The 14,996-nt window shown below is 38.0% G+C and overlaps 1 protein-coding gene across 1 annotated transcript; it reads right to left on the reverse strand.

Annotated features, from left to right (window-relative positions):
- Nucleotides 1-189: 189 nt before the first annotated feature.
- Nucleotides 190-14,289, reverse strand: LOC107749366 (bone morphogenetic protein receptor type-1B-like). The gene is made up of 10 exons (XM_016564500.1): nucleotides 14,175-14,289; nucleotides 13,946-14,048; nucleotides 13,573-13,675; nucleotides 12,255-12,348; nucleotides 12,018-12,156; nucleotides 10,660-10,852; nucleotides 9,322-9,619; nucleotides 8,086-8,261; nucleotides 5,749-5,879; nucleotides 190-850 (listed from the first exon to the last, which is right to left on the reverse strand). The coding sequence occupies exons 1-10, from the start codon at nucleotides 14,231-14,233 to the stop codon at nucleotides 725-727; spliced, it is 1,422 nt and encodes a 473-aa protein (XP_016419986.1). The 5' UTR covers nucleotides 14,234-14,289; the 3' UTR covers nucleotides 190-724.
- Between the last annotated feature and the right edge of the window lie 707 nt (nucleotides 14,290-14,996).

Here is a 14,996-nt window from a genome sequence, read left to right on the forward strand (position 1 = left end):
TGTGAGCGAGAGTGTGTGTGTGTGTGTGAGCGAGAGTGTGTGCGTGTGTGTGAGTGTGCAATTAATATGTAATTGTAAATTATAAATGTATTCTTAAAAAGATTAATGAGAATTGGTTTTAATTTGAACAATTGTTTCTAAATTCATGTGAAAATGTTGCGGTTTCTTTCTAAGAAAGGTGAAAAAGCTGCATGTCAGAATTGAGCTGACTTTATTAAAGGGACAGGAATGTTAAGCACGTACAGTTAGTTGTCACTCCATTTACATAGAACTATGAAATATTAAACTTTTACATGTGTGTGTTAAATAAGGCACAAGGCAACATGAAAGAAAGCATTCTGTACAAACGTTCTTGTAATGCAAGAAAACATCTTTCTATAACTCATGACATTCAGTATATACAATCATATTTTACAAGGACGTATTTCTACAGCGTGAAAACCTGGCCGTCATTTCTGTTTGTCTTCTGGAGAACGTGAGGAAAAAGCTTTGTTTGTTAATGTTGGGTGGGTCAAAGTTCATTGAATGGTTTAGTTGAGAGTTTGAGTTGCAGATTGAACAGTGTTTATGGTTTGATGATGCTGGATGGAGTGACGGTCAGAGTTTATCTGAAGGTGTGTGACCCGTGATGGCCTGCAGGGCGAGCGGCTTGAGTGAACTTTCACAGAAAGCAGGATAAAGCCGTTCTTTCTTCCCAGACTCTCGGGACGGAGTGACTTTCGGCTCACAGTTTGATGTCCTGAGACTCGGACATCTTGGCGAGTGTCTTCTTCACCCGCAGGGCGGTCAGACGGGACGCGGGATTGTGAGCCCAGCATTCGGTCATCAGTTTGCCCATCAGCCGCAGACACTGGACAGACAGAAACACACAGGTCAGCTTCATTCAGATGTCAATGCATTTGAACTGATTCAAGGGTGAGATTAAAGAAACCACTGCAGCAGAGCAGATTAAAAGAGTGGCTCGTGTTGTTCTTGTAGAGTTGGATATTAGGAAACAGTGTTGCTGTTTGATTGCAGTAGGTTCCCATGAAGAGTCAGTTCAAAAGCCTTGTTCAGAGTGACTAAGTCCAAATCCGGGTTTAGTGCTTATGTGATTGGAATGTGATTTTTAATGATTGATTGTCCACTAGTGTGAATTTGGTGAACGAAAAGTATGATGAAAAATGTTTGTTCCCATGACTAAGACGAGACGACAATAAGGTCAATAAAGTTCAACTGTGACTATATGAACATGCAATATCGGTGATGATAAAAGACGAGACTAAAATGAATTGGGAAAAATATAAACTTTACCAAAATGTCTTGTAATTTTTGTTGAAAAAAGGAGACAATATTATTGCAGACTGCTGTGCACGCCTCTACTGCAGCTTTCATGTGTGCGGTTGCCAGATATCATGAGTTCAAATCCGCAAATTAGAGCTTCACTGTTAACCCCTTAACTGTCATCCCCCATTGTTTAAAATAGTGCACTATCCAAACTGAAATTGTGGTAATTTAGGAACACTTTGGAATACAGACCTAAGGTTGGTGTCTTTGTAAAGAGCAAAAAATTAGCAAATGATTACAAAAGTGGATTTTGTAAAAGAAAATGAAAGTATGAAAATGTTATAGAAGTTTAAATGTACTGTAAAGAAAATGCACTATACTAATTTTATTTTATATATAGTAAATATTGTACATAACATATGAAATGAAAGCCTTGTGTCGAAATAAGTTATGTTCCAAATTTGAAGTTGATATGAGAAAAATTGCGGTTCCTGTGAGATGTTATTTAGGGCGTCATACCACAAACAGCCACCGGGTACCAGCCAAACTCCATAGAATGTTTTTGTATGCATTTTTCTGTCAGAAATGTCTAGATTTCTCTGTAAATATTACAGACTTGTATTAGGGGAAAAAAAACACCAAATATGGAATGGTGAGACTCAGACCTATCCAATGATATGTTTTTGTCAAGATTATAAAAAGGTTTGATTCTAAAAGACCGTAATGCATTTTGTAATATGACACTTGACACTAAGGGGGAGGAGACGGCCAAAATATGTTAAAGTAGCATTTCCATGGTAACGCAATGTCCGATTTCAAAATGTTTTTTACAGGATGAATCTTGGGCTTCTAAGGTTTCAAATTAGATGATTATTAGTAAAAGATTTGATAGAGAAAAAGGACAACAACAAAAAGAGCACCAAGCGTCCCAAAGGTGGGACGGTGACAGTTTTAAAAGGAAACTATGTGTGGGCTGTGTTTTGCTTATTTCTTTGCAATCTGGCAACCTTGCTCGTTCTTCAGTACAGACACGCTGACGATGATCTGAAAACAGACAAACAAGCTGGAGTTTAGCTTAATGAAAGTGTCCTTCAGCCGGTCTGTGTTCTGTCACGAGATCTCGACTGGTTTGACTGCGATTGTGTTTGCTGAATAAAAGCACTTAATGAAGCGCTGTTGCTTTAATAGAGAAACATTGCAATTTGGAATTACTCTCAGGAATGTGGCTGTGAAAATATGTATTTGTTTGTGCCAGTTTTCATAATGTAGACAGAGTTCACATCTAAGTATTTGATATGAATGTATATATGAAACAGTGTGTAATAAATCAGCACAGTAAATGAGGTCAAATAAACCAAGTTGTATGGATTTGTGCTTACTGGTGAAAGTGCGATACCTGTAATGTAGAAGTAAATGTATGAAATGATAATCTTTTTGAATATAATTGTGAGGGCTCAAAAAATGTGTTAATGAGTTGTAAGTATTATACAGCATGACGAAAATGTGACGAAAAGGTTTGATTGACTAAAATGCTGAGATATTTAGTCGAGTAAAACTTGATTAAACCAAAACAGGACAAGGTTGACTAAATATAAGTAAAAAGTACATTTGACACCAGGAGTAAGACTAATGAAAAAAGTCAGTGAGAAAACATGCAGCGTGTCTATTGAGGGTAAATGTGTTGAAATTAATAGAATGGTTTAGTTTGGCCTGTACAATAAAAAGTTACATAGAAAAGATAGTAGTATTGTATAATTAGCATAGAATATATGATTAAGTTGACATTGTATAAAAACAGGAAAAAGCAAAAACATGATGCACATTCTTTATTGATCATTTTGTAGATGTAGAGAAAAAGAAGTAGTTGAATCTTGTTCCGACCAAAGTGAGTTGAATGCACCTGATGTTGTAATTAGGATTGGCAAGCACATATGAATGTAGTTTGAAAGGGATTTATAGAAATGGGAGTGCATGTTTTTTTTGTGTACCTTTGCTAAATGTAATGGGATCTTAATTGGATGTGCACAGAAATCAGATTTGGACTGACAGTGTGAACGAGGCAAAATAAATAAAATCTGTTGATTCCAAGCAAATATGAATGGAAACAAAGTAGTGTAGTGTTGATGCAGAATGATTGTGAGGTAGCTGTAGTAGTGCTGATTGATGAGAAGTAGGTTTGATAATGGCAGGGTTTATTTAGTGGGCAGAGTGGGCAGTCGTCGTATAGTGCTTGGTGATTAGTAAGGACTATGAAGCAGGTATGTTATGGTGAATGAAAACGTAGTGAAAGTAGAACCAAGAGTTGTTGTATTGCAGGTAGTTTCAAAGGTAGCATTTTGTGTACGTTAATGACTTCATGACACAATAGAAAAGGAAAGTATATAGATGTGTAAGAAGTTAGAGGCAGACAAAGAGACAACAGAATGATGAAAATGTAAAGTGAAAAAGAAATAAAAGCAGGAAAGAGTGAGGTATGAGGTGAAACTTTCACTTGCTGTTCGGTGGCTTGAAGTAGCATGTATGTATTGAGTGTGAGATGAGAAACACAGTTGTGATGTATAATGTTAAGTAGCGATTGTAATGAAGGATGTATTTTGAGGAGTGGATTTGGAAATGTAAGTGCAAAGTGAAAGCATGTATGTGGACGGGAAGTGTAGAGGTTGAAAGGAGTGAGTGGAGTGTTATTACAGTGTACTTACAGAGCCTTCATATGAAGCGTGTTGATGAGAAGTGTAGCAGTGTGTGAATGCGACAGAAGAGCAGTAAGGATGCTGGGGAGTCAGGTGTGTGTGGAGATCTGTCCAATGGGAGTGTGAGGTGTGTGTTTGAGTGCAGAGATTGGTTAATGAGGTGTGCGGGTTCAGCTGAGCGGGTAGTGAGTGAGTATGTAAGCAGCAGTCATTGTGGAGCGGCAGCCCTGCTCGGGTGAAGACCTGCGAGAGTAAAGAGCTGCGACTCTACCTGCGCGACTCCACCGAGCAACGACACGGCAACGCACCCCACGCTACGCTGAGTATCTCCGTCAGCCTACTTTCCTCTGCTGCTACTCCTACCATGAGCCTCCACTTCTTCTCTTCTGTTCCTCTCACATGCAACTTCCACCCATTGAGCTGATTGCTCACACTGCTCTCTATTTACATTGGCCCTTTGCTTGCAAAGCATCACACACTTCCAGCATTGCACATCATTGCTTATGCTACTTTCCTCTTTATTTCAATCTGTATGTGGCTTCTATTCTGTAGCTTTCACTAATCATGCCACATTCCTTCCTCTTGTCTTCTCCCATCCACCAGCTCACCTACACAGCCTCACTGAAGCTCCACATGTGCTGCTTGCCTTCACTGCTGACTTCAGCATCCACTCAAACCACTCTTTTCCAGCACAACACATTTCAGATGTTTCATTTGTGTGCTCCAGCCATGGCAGCTCTTGGACTCTCTACTAATGAGCAGACGAGTTCAATCAGGTGTGCTTGATTACAAACTCTTCAACATGGCCTCCAGGAACAGGGTTGCAAACAATGCTCTACACAAACCTGAAGCCCTGACTGCTGACAAGCATCTTGACACTCCAAACACTTCTTTTTCTTTATTTATTTAATCATTCACTCTTCATGCTCACTCCTCTAGTCTCTGTTTGCTCTCTCTTTCTCCTCTGTGCTCTTGGCCCTCTCTTGTAAATTGCTTTGTATTACAGCCTCTGCTAAATGCATGAATTGTGTGTTTGCAACTACTACTTCACTCTATACTATATGAGCCTTAAAAAGGTATGTAGAATGTACTGCGAAAATAACGTCATTTTATTCACACACTAAAACTAAGCACTGATGCTTGTCATGTACATCTATGACATCTTTATAACAGTACAGCAGATACTGACATAAAATGATCTAAATATCAGTCGTGGCTCTATATCTCCAGTAATCTGTCTCAGTGAGATGAGATTGAAATGCTCCAAACATATAATGCAGTGATTGAGAGCTGAAGAAATAAAGGCTCCTCAGAAGATGTGAGATGTTCTGGAGGCTTGTGAAGATCATTCCTCCGCTGAGGAACAGTGAAAGTAAAGCTTCTGGAAACAAACGCTCCTCAAAAGATCCTGAGGATCAGATTTGAGACTCTAAAACATGATTGATGGAGAATCAAGTAAAGCTGAGCTGCTTCAGTCCAGTAAGAGTTCATCTGGAGATATTACTGCAGTTATTCTGACCTTTACTTGAGAAAAACCAGTCAAGATCTGACACGAGAAGCTCCAGCTGAAGCCATTACACTAAAAGAGCTTTGACTTGATAAAAAAAGTCTAAAGTATTAATCAATAGGTTGTGTGGTTTTTCATCAATCAGACGACAGAAGCATGGAGGAGATTGTCTGTGAAACAGGTTTACCAGCTAAGTCTGGACTATGAATCCATTTCAAACCATTACCATATTAAATATGATGCAATAGCTTTGGTAAAGCCAGCAGCTCTGTATGATGTTGTTACCTCATCGCTGCTCCAGCGGTTCGCAAACGAAGGTCTCTGTCTCTTGATGCACACCACCTCCCTCATGTCCTCGTAGGATGGGTCCGTCGGCACCAGCTCGTGATACGGCAGCTGATACTCCTCCACGATCCCTGCAGGACCACACACAGCACAGAACAGATCACATCCAAATCACAGACATCGCTTTACTGTCGATGATTCTTTTCCTGACCGAGTAATCATTCACTGAATCAGTGTCAAACATGTCCTTTTCATCATTACGACTCGTTCAAACTCCTGATTTTCTCCTCTCCATCAGCATTCAACTCCTGCTGACATAATGGAGTAACAAACAAACCATTTACACTCAGTAATTACTAGTACATTTCACAATTACTTACAAACACACAGCAAGTAACGCACTGAATTAAACATGACAGTTTGAAGTTGAAAGGCTGAAAGACTATTTTCTTGTAAAACATACTCCAATAATCTTTATCAACTTCAAAAAAACATTTTGGTACATCTCACTACTTTCCTATTATGTATATTTAATTTCAATGTGCCACTTTAAATGACTGTCTGCAAGGACAAAATCCACGCTTTTTCAGGAAAATCATGACAATATTCTCAGAATGACCCTTATTAAAAATGTTTTACTTTTTTTCTTGTATGACATTTTACATGCTTACACCAAAACACTCCTCACATTCATTTCAAAGCCTTACTTTTTAATATTAATGAAATAAATGTTTCACATGGTTGCATTTCTTTAAGGGAGACACTGCATTCAAACTAGTTCTACAATAAAAGATAAGCAGCACACAAACAAATCATGTTTATCTGTCAGATTCATTTCTAAATACAAACTCAGACTGCTGCAGGTTAATAGGGACTTTTCTTTATTTTACTTTACTTTTATTGACCCTATTCAGACTGCACATTTGGAAAAGAAGCTACATTTAGTTTGATATCAATTATGTTAACACAGAATGTGTCTTTTCTTTTTCTTTCCTACCATCCCTAACAGATACTAATAATCTGCAGTCTCCTGTGTAACTGCCCATATTTAGTAGAAACAAAGCTATTTCTGTAGTCTTTCATAAAACACACAAGTACTTGTGCAACTACACCATAGTCAGGTTATGGAAGAAAAACTACATCATTATTCATGATTCTACAGAGACCTTGCCACCAATCACAATCAAAACAAGCTACTCTGAGCACAACTCATTAGCTCCACCCACTCACATGTTGCTCCTATAAACACAATCAGTGTCTGTCTTTATGTGTCTTATACAGTATTTCTCCATTTTTTCTTTCTGTGATGTCATTGGCAGTGCTTCATGCAGTTGTACATCTTTCCTTCATTAAAGTCATTAAGTTCACAGTGTAAACTTTTCTCAATTTTTAATTTTCAATTATATTAATTTAATAGCATACATATAAATATTCTTAGTGTCTTAATTGTTTACATGTTTACAATGCATTACTTTCTTGTCCATCCAACAGTTCACATTTACAACTCTGTGTGTGTGCTGCATATTGCGTAATATTTGAACTTTCATCACATCAAGCCATATCGCAATTCTCATCTTTCTGTCACCAAATTTAAGACCTCTTGAAATCATAAGTAACACTTTCTTGTACCATTTAAGACTTTTTATGGTCAATATATATCGGTTCATCACTAGTTCTGAGTAGTCAGATCAGAGCCAGATTTAAAAATCCCAAATATCGGCCGATATATCGGTAAGATCACGGCTGGGAAAAAAATTGCCAATATATCGGCTGAGGACTAGTTGTGATCGGTCAGATCAGATCCAAATTTTAACAAATCACCACATATCAGCCGATATATCAGTTAAAGACTAGTTGTGATTGGTCAGGTCAGATCCAAAACAACAAAATGCCAGATATCGACCGATATATTGGTTGAACACTAGTTCTGATCCGTCAGATCAGATCCGAAATTAAAGACATGCCACTACATAAATAGGCTAAATAAAAATTGCTTTTTACAAACTTATCAAAACAATTGATATCATCACACTTTCATTACATTACATAAAGTGAAATAAAATAAACACTTATTTTCAGTGCTTTCTTTCCACTACTTTGAAAACAACACTTCATGAAAAGCCAAATAGCCCAAAATCTCTACACTGACCAAACCATGAATCTGTAGTGTTTTTGTCTGTAGTGTTTAGCCTGAAGAACCCGAGTCTGCTTGAAAAGTGGACGTGCACTAATGCAGCCTACAAAGGTTGTGAGGATTAGAGAAAATAAACCACCAATCACATCACAGCTTCACTCGTTTCCATCCAATCAAGCAGCCGCACACTGTGTTGCACTCACCGCCGGACACACATCTCCTGGCCATCTCCCACAGGATCAGGCCAAAGCTGTACATGTCTGCCATGATGTAGGACTGGAAATGACAGCGGTTCAGGCTCTCGTCCAGCACCTCCGGAGGCATGTAGCGTTTGGTGCCGACCCGCGTGTTGGGCGGGATGTCCACTTCATTAGTGTCACTGACAACAGACCCACAGCAGCCAAACATCAGGTGCAAAAAACACAAACACACACGTGTGCATCCAACAACACCATCACATCATCACAAGCAGTGAAAAATACAATGTTTCATATTCTACATATTTAGCTGCTGCCACATTATTCAATATGATAATCATAAGGTTACACTTTTGTTTTGGTGGGGGGCATGTAACAAAATATAAAATATATTCTACATATACTATAATACTTTTTGAATTATTTTACTGCATGTATGTATATAACATAGGACAGTTCAGAATGATAAATCTAATGTTTCTCAAAAATTACCATACAATTTAAATCCAATAAAATACAATTGCAATAAAAAGTACAACACTCACTAATTATTATATATTCATTAAAACAGTTGCATAATTAAGAAAAATGTACTTCTGTATCTTAAATATTTGAAATTGTTCGTCATTTTGTAGAATTTCCTTTCCTTTTCAATTTCATAACAAAGCATCATGACATTAAAATTGATATGATGGTCCATGATATAAATGTGTGGCTAAAAATCAAATGTATATACATGCATATATACATATATACAGTATACATACATTTCAAAATAACACTCAATTTATATAGTTTTGTATCATTTCATTTTTTACGATTTGGCTGATAACTGATATAATGGTGGATGTAAATCTTATGTTTCTAAAAAATAATAATTTTTCAACAAATTCAACTACATATGCTTGTATGTTATGTTAATAACAAATGTTAATACTTTTGCATAATTTCTTTATTCATTTATAAAAATAAAATCATGACATGAAATTACAAGTTAGTTTATATAACTGTAATGTTTGTCTAAAAATCAAATCAAATGCCTGTGTAATGTTTTTTTCCCCACATAAAGCAAATCACTAAAATACATAAATCACAGGAAAAATTCTATTGTCTATTATATAATCTGTAACCTGTCCTAAAATTACAAATTAAGCCTTGCTAATTATCTGTCTAATATCAGTCTAATGTAATAACATTATAATGGCATACTGATAAAGGCCATAGATGTATTAGCTGCTGTACCTGATGAATTTGACAGCGAGCCCGAGGTCAGCGATGCAGCAGGTGCCGTTCTTCTTCACCAGGATGTTTTTGCTCTTCAGGTCTCGGTGAGCGATGGCCGGTTTGCCCTGTGTGCCGAAGATCTCGGTGTGCAGGTGGCAGAGGCCGGAGACGGCGGAGTACGCCAGCCGCAGCAGCGCTTTGCTGTCCAGTGTGGTGGATTTCAGGTAGTCGTACAGCGAGCCGTTCTCGTGATAGTCCGTGATCAGATACAGCTGCGTCCACGAGCCCGTGCCCTTGATATCCGCTGCGATGAAACCTGACGGGAACATGGGAGACAGACAGGGTCATATGGATCTGATCTGACCAATTAGAACCATTGGTCAACCGATATATCGGCCGATATTTGGCATGTCTTTAATTTCGGATCTGATCTGACGGATCAGAACTACAGTTCAACCAATATATCGGTTAATATCTGGCATTTTTTTATTTGGATCTGATCTGACCATTTACAACCAGTGGTCAACCGATATAAATCGGCCGATATTTGGCATGTCTTCAATTTCGGATCTGATCTGACGGATCAGAACTAGTGTTCAACCAATATATCGGCTAATATCTGGCATTTTTTAATTTGGATCTGATCTGACCATTTACAACCAGTGGTCAACCGATATATCGGCCCATATTTGGCATGTCTTCAATTTTGGATCTGATCTGACAGATCAGAACTAGTGTTCAACCAATATATCGGGTAATATCTGGCATTTTTTTTATTTGGATCTGATCTGACCATTTACAACCAGTGGTCAACCGATATATCGGCCCATATTTGTAATTTTTTACATTTGGATCTGACCTGACCAATCACAACTAGTCCTCAACTCATATATCAGCAAATATTTGGCTTTTTTTTCCAGACGTGATCTGACCGATATGTCAGCCGATATTTGCCATTTTTTTTATCTGGATCTGATCTGACTACTCTGAACTAGTGATCAACCGATATATCGACCAATACCTGCCATTTTATATTTATTTATTTATTAGGCCGATATGTCTAACAGTGCAACAACTTCTGACAACTTGTTGATAAAAAACACATTTTCACTTCATACAATTTCAAAATTAAGATAAAAAAATCTTTTTATTTTGAAGATTTATTTTTCATAGTTATTTACACTTTATACAATTTAGAAAATATTATGTTAAATAAATATAGATTTAATTTCAGTTATGCATTTGTTTTTACTATCCATCTTTATATCAGCCATTGGCCACACTGCTTTCTAAGATATCGGCATCGGTCAATACAAAAATCCATATCGGAGGCGAGAGCCTGGGGAGCTTCCTTACCGAGGATGTTCTCGTGTCTCATCAGGACGGTCTGGTAGATCTCGGTCTCTCTGAACCAGCTGGCCTCTTCTGTGGTGAAGAAGACCTTGACGGCGACCCGTTCGCCCCTCCAGCGGCCCATCCACACCTCGCCGTAACGGCCCTTCCCGATCTGCTTCACCATCTGGATCTGTTTGGCGATGGTTCGCTGCACCTGCAGAGGAGATAATGGGATACATTAACACCAAACCGCAGCGTCTGACGTGACGTGTTATTAGATCAGCAAATTCTGTAGCTCTACAAACACTTACTACTACAGCTATTTGCACATTTTCACTTCCACATGCTGTATGTGGGTATTCTACGTGGAGTCCAAATTTCACACTTCAAATAAGAGTCCAAATTGACTTTGGTGAGCCAATAAAACATATCTGTTGCCTGGTATTTTATGACCTGAACTGATTTCTGCATCTTCTAATAACTGTTACCTCAGCAGAAACATTACCATCAGGAATTTATCTTGGATGGTTCAAGGTGTCTTGGATGTGCTGATATGCGAGATATTCCTCACACTGAACATTTTTAAGTATGGCTTTTCATAAATATTTTAGTATAGAGTAAAATATTTTACTAAAAACAATATATATACACAACAAATAAACTGAAGCCATGCACAACAAATATGGAAAAACATTACTTAAATATTACAGTAAAAAAATAGAGTAAAAATAGTGTAAACAATTTTTAAACTCTTATTTATTTTTAAGTTCTGTATAGTTTTCAGTTAAATTTTTAAGTGTGTATATTTATATTATTTTTAGTTAAATATTTTACTGCAGACAAAAAATATGAAAAGACACTACAAAATTAAACTGAAAATTATACAGATTCTAAAAATACAAAATATGAATATTATGACAAAAAAAATTTAAACTCATAGCATTTACGTAATACTTTTGCATATTTTCTATAATTCTGTATAATTTTCTGTTTAATTTTTTTATTATATGACGGTTGATATAAATGTTCTGTTTGTCTAAAATAATAATAATAAAAATTGTAGATAATCAAAAAGGGACAATCAGTCTTTTTGTTCTTAAATTATAATTTTTATACAACTGATTCAAAAAATAAAAATTAAGTTGATGATTGTAATGCTAGCTGAAGCAGCTTATGCAACGGACCTCTGATAATTATCACTAAAATAATTACCACAAATAATAATTCCATCATAATAATAATTCCACTGTTACAGAGACTGAACACATTTGAATCAAAATAATGAAATTAATAAATTGAAAAAAGCTATGTATGTAAAAGATAACAGAGTTTGTGTGGAAGGTTAAGACTGGACTGATGTTGTGATGCTTGTGTCTGACCAGCAGAGGGAGTCCTGATCCGCTGCCGGAGCTCTGAGACTGTTCAATCAGATCCTTCAGAGATTCTCCGGCGGGAATGAAGCTCTCGTCCTGCTCCAGACCCATGCTGTAGCGCGCCCGTGTCCCCTGACGGTTATACCTGACACACGTCAAACACAAGACATGAATTCAAGTGACTGACTGCTGTAAAGAAGACTCGTGTGAGTGATGAGGAGGAGGAGGAGGATGCTGATGTACCTGTGATAGCAGTATATGATGATGAAGATCAGCATGACGCAGCAGATGCTCACGGAGGTGAACAGAGCCGTGTGATGAATTCTGCTGTCCTGATCTGAAAGACACCAAACACTTTAGTCACGTGTGTGTGTGTGTGTGTGTGTGTGTGAGCGTAGAAACACAGAACAGCTTCATCTGAGGTTTATCTAGTTAATCATGACTAGTACTAGTGCTGATAGTGATGTGCTGTAACAATATTAATAGTGTTTTTCCACACTCAAATGCACAATATTTTGAGGAAAATCATGTTTGAAACGTGTTTCTCGTTCTGATCTCAGGTCAGTGTGTGTTCAGAAGGGAAACGGAGTCGTAATCGATCATCGTCTTCCTGCAGCTCTGCGCTCGAGTTTCTGACGGACGACACCGATGAGAGCCCAACGCCAGGGAGCTGCTCGCTGGGACTCTAACCTTACACACACCAGACACAAAGACACTCTCTCACACACACACTCACACTAACACACACTAACAGTAACACACATGATATGATATGAAGATAATTATAATAACTGGAGACTAACACACACTCAACCACTAGAAGAAAACCTACTGTATGAAACAACAATACATTTGACAGTCCAGAAATTAAACAGCTCCTGTTTTGTCTTGCAGAATGATGCTCTTCAAGAACCAACCATTCATTTGTCATGAAATGATTAATTACTACACACACACACACACACACACACACTGAGGTCTGAGGTGTCACAGACGGACAGCTATCAGGAAACTCAAGCGCTCCCGTGAGATGCTGTGTCCTTTTCATTAGAGCGGTAGGGAACCCGCTGCAGCGCAATCCCAGCAGCCCCTGCAGCCAAAAAGCTGCGGTTTGTAACAGTTTAACCTGTCAGAAACTATCAGCCCAGAGACGTGTGTGTGTGTGTGTGTGTGTGTGTGTGTGTGAAAGATGAATTCTGATCATGTAATATCAGCATGCGGTGCGTCTCATGAACGCTACTATGATGCTGCTTACAAAAAACACAAAGGTTTAGACACATTCTCATTCTTCTATAACCCTCAAATAAGACAAATGAAAACTCTCATATCTGAGATTCTTCTTTGTCTAGATTCTGGAAGCTTCCTCAAAAAAAAATCATGTGTTTTACATGCAATGTATCATTTATATTTGTCAACAAAAGTCAATTTAAGCTTTCAGATCATGAGACCATAAGAAAGATTAATTGTGTCAAATGTGTGACTGGTCGTGCGTGTAATTTTCGGGCCGTCTGTGTAAAGTCGTTATGTTTGATGTGGTTTTATGAATGCTGCTGTGTCTTACCGGGTCTCTTGAGTGGAGGCAGCGTCGGATGGAGGTCTCGGTTACAGAAATCCTGATCCGTGCAGCATTCCAGGATCCTCCTCAGACGAGCGTTCCCAGTGTCCTGATGGGAAGAGAGCGTGTGTTCATATCAGACAGACAGACAATTATAAACAGATAGATACAGACAAGACTGACAGACAGACACACACACACACAGACAAGACTGACAGACAATTACAGACAGACAGACAGAGAAACACACACACACACACAGACAGACAATTACAAACAGACACACAGACAGACAGAGACACATACACTCACAGACAAGACAGACAGACAGAGACACACAGACACAGGCAAGACACACAGATACAGACAGGAAACTCACCCTGCACTGAAACTCTGAGCCCACTGACCCCAGGCAGCCGGACGTGAGCACCAGAGAGCCGCCCTCCTCTTCCTCCACCATAGTGAAGCAGTAACCATCAGTCCTGCATCATCATCATCATCATCATCAGAATGTTAAGATGAGCACTGGGTAAAACTACAGACTATGACCTCTAAAACCAGATCTATAATAATAATAATAGTGTGTGTGTGTGTGTGTGTGTGTGTACCTGCAGGTGTTGTTGGTGGAGTCTTCAGGACAGTGATGATAACAGTGACACAATAACATCCTCTCTGGAATCACTGGTGTCACGCTGCCGCTGCTCTCCTTCCCGCCGCCCGCCGTCACCTCTCTGACCTCTAAACCCAGAACTATAATAATAATTAATATAATAATGATTATTATTATTATATACAATAAATAGATAATAATAATAATGATAAATATGTATTAACATTATATGAAATAATAATAATAATAAAGTTATTCAAAAATTGACAAATGTGTATTTGTCGTGAGCAGAGGGTATTTATCTAAACATTTTTGTTATTTTTATTTTAATATGTTAAATTATACATATTGTATATCATTTTAATAAATAATTTGTATACACATATTATATAAATAATTAAATAAATGTTTATAATTTCACGTTAAAATACTACCAAATACAAGCATCCTAATGGAGACAAATCAGCCAGAACCTGGGATTATGGGTAGTGTAGTTCTTCTCCAGAAATTAAACACAGTATTTTCATAACAAAGCTGAAATGTTTTTTACAGAAGCAGATCTCATCAGCCAGCAGCCGCAGAGCTCGTAATACGTTTGTCCTGAAGTTTATTGTTTGTCGCTAATGATCAGTTTCACTTGAATGTGCTAAACGGCTTAACAGACTCAAATACACATGAGCGCGGTGTGAAGATCCGTGTGTTTGTGTTAATGTCAGTGAGTCACTCTGTGTGTGTGTGTGTGTGTGTGTGTGTGAGTGTGTGAGTGTGTGTGTGTGTGTGTGAGTGTGTGTGTGTGTGAGTGCGAGTGTGTGTGTGTGTG

The sequence above is a fragment of the Sinocyclocheilus rhinocerous genome, unplaced genomic scaffold (genome assembly GCF_001515625.1).
Source record: "Sinocyclocheilus rhinocerous isolate Xijiao unplaced genomic scaffold, SAMN03320098_v1.1 scaffold1033, whole genome shotgun sequence".
Classification (NCBI taxonomy): domain Eukaryota; kingdom Metazoa; phylum Chordata; class Actinopteri; order Cypriniformes; family Cyprinidae; genus Sinocyclocheilus; species Sinocyclocheilus rhinocerous.

What these genes read in the sequence shown, in the direction of transcription:
- LOC107749366 (XM_016564500.1), bottom strand. Translation starts at nt 14,233, where the DNA reads ATGTTATTGTGTCACTGTTATCATCACTGTCCTGAAGACTCCACCAAC. An exon ending in TCCACCAACAACACCTGCAG is followed by an intron (nt 14,049 to 14,174) that starts GTACACACACAC and finishes ATGATGATGCAG; the next exon opens with GACTGATGGTTACTGCTTCA. An exon ending in CAGGAGATGTGTGTCCGGCG is followed by an intron (nt 5,880 to 8,085) that starts GTGAGTGCAACA and finishes GTGGTCCTGCAG; the next exon opens with GGATCGTGGAGGAGTATCAG.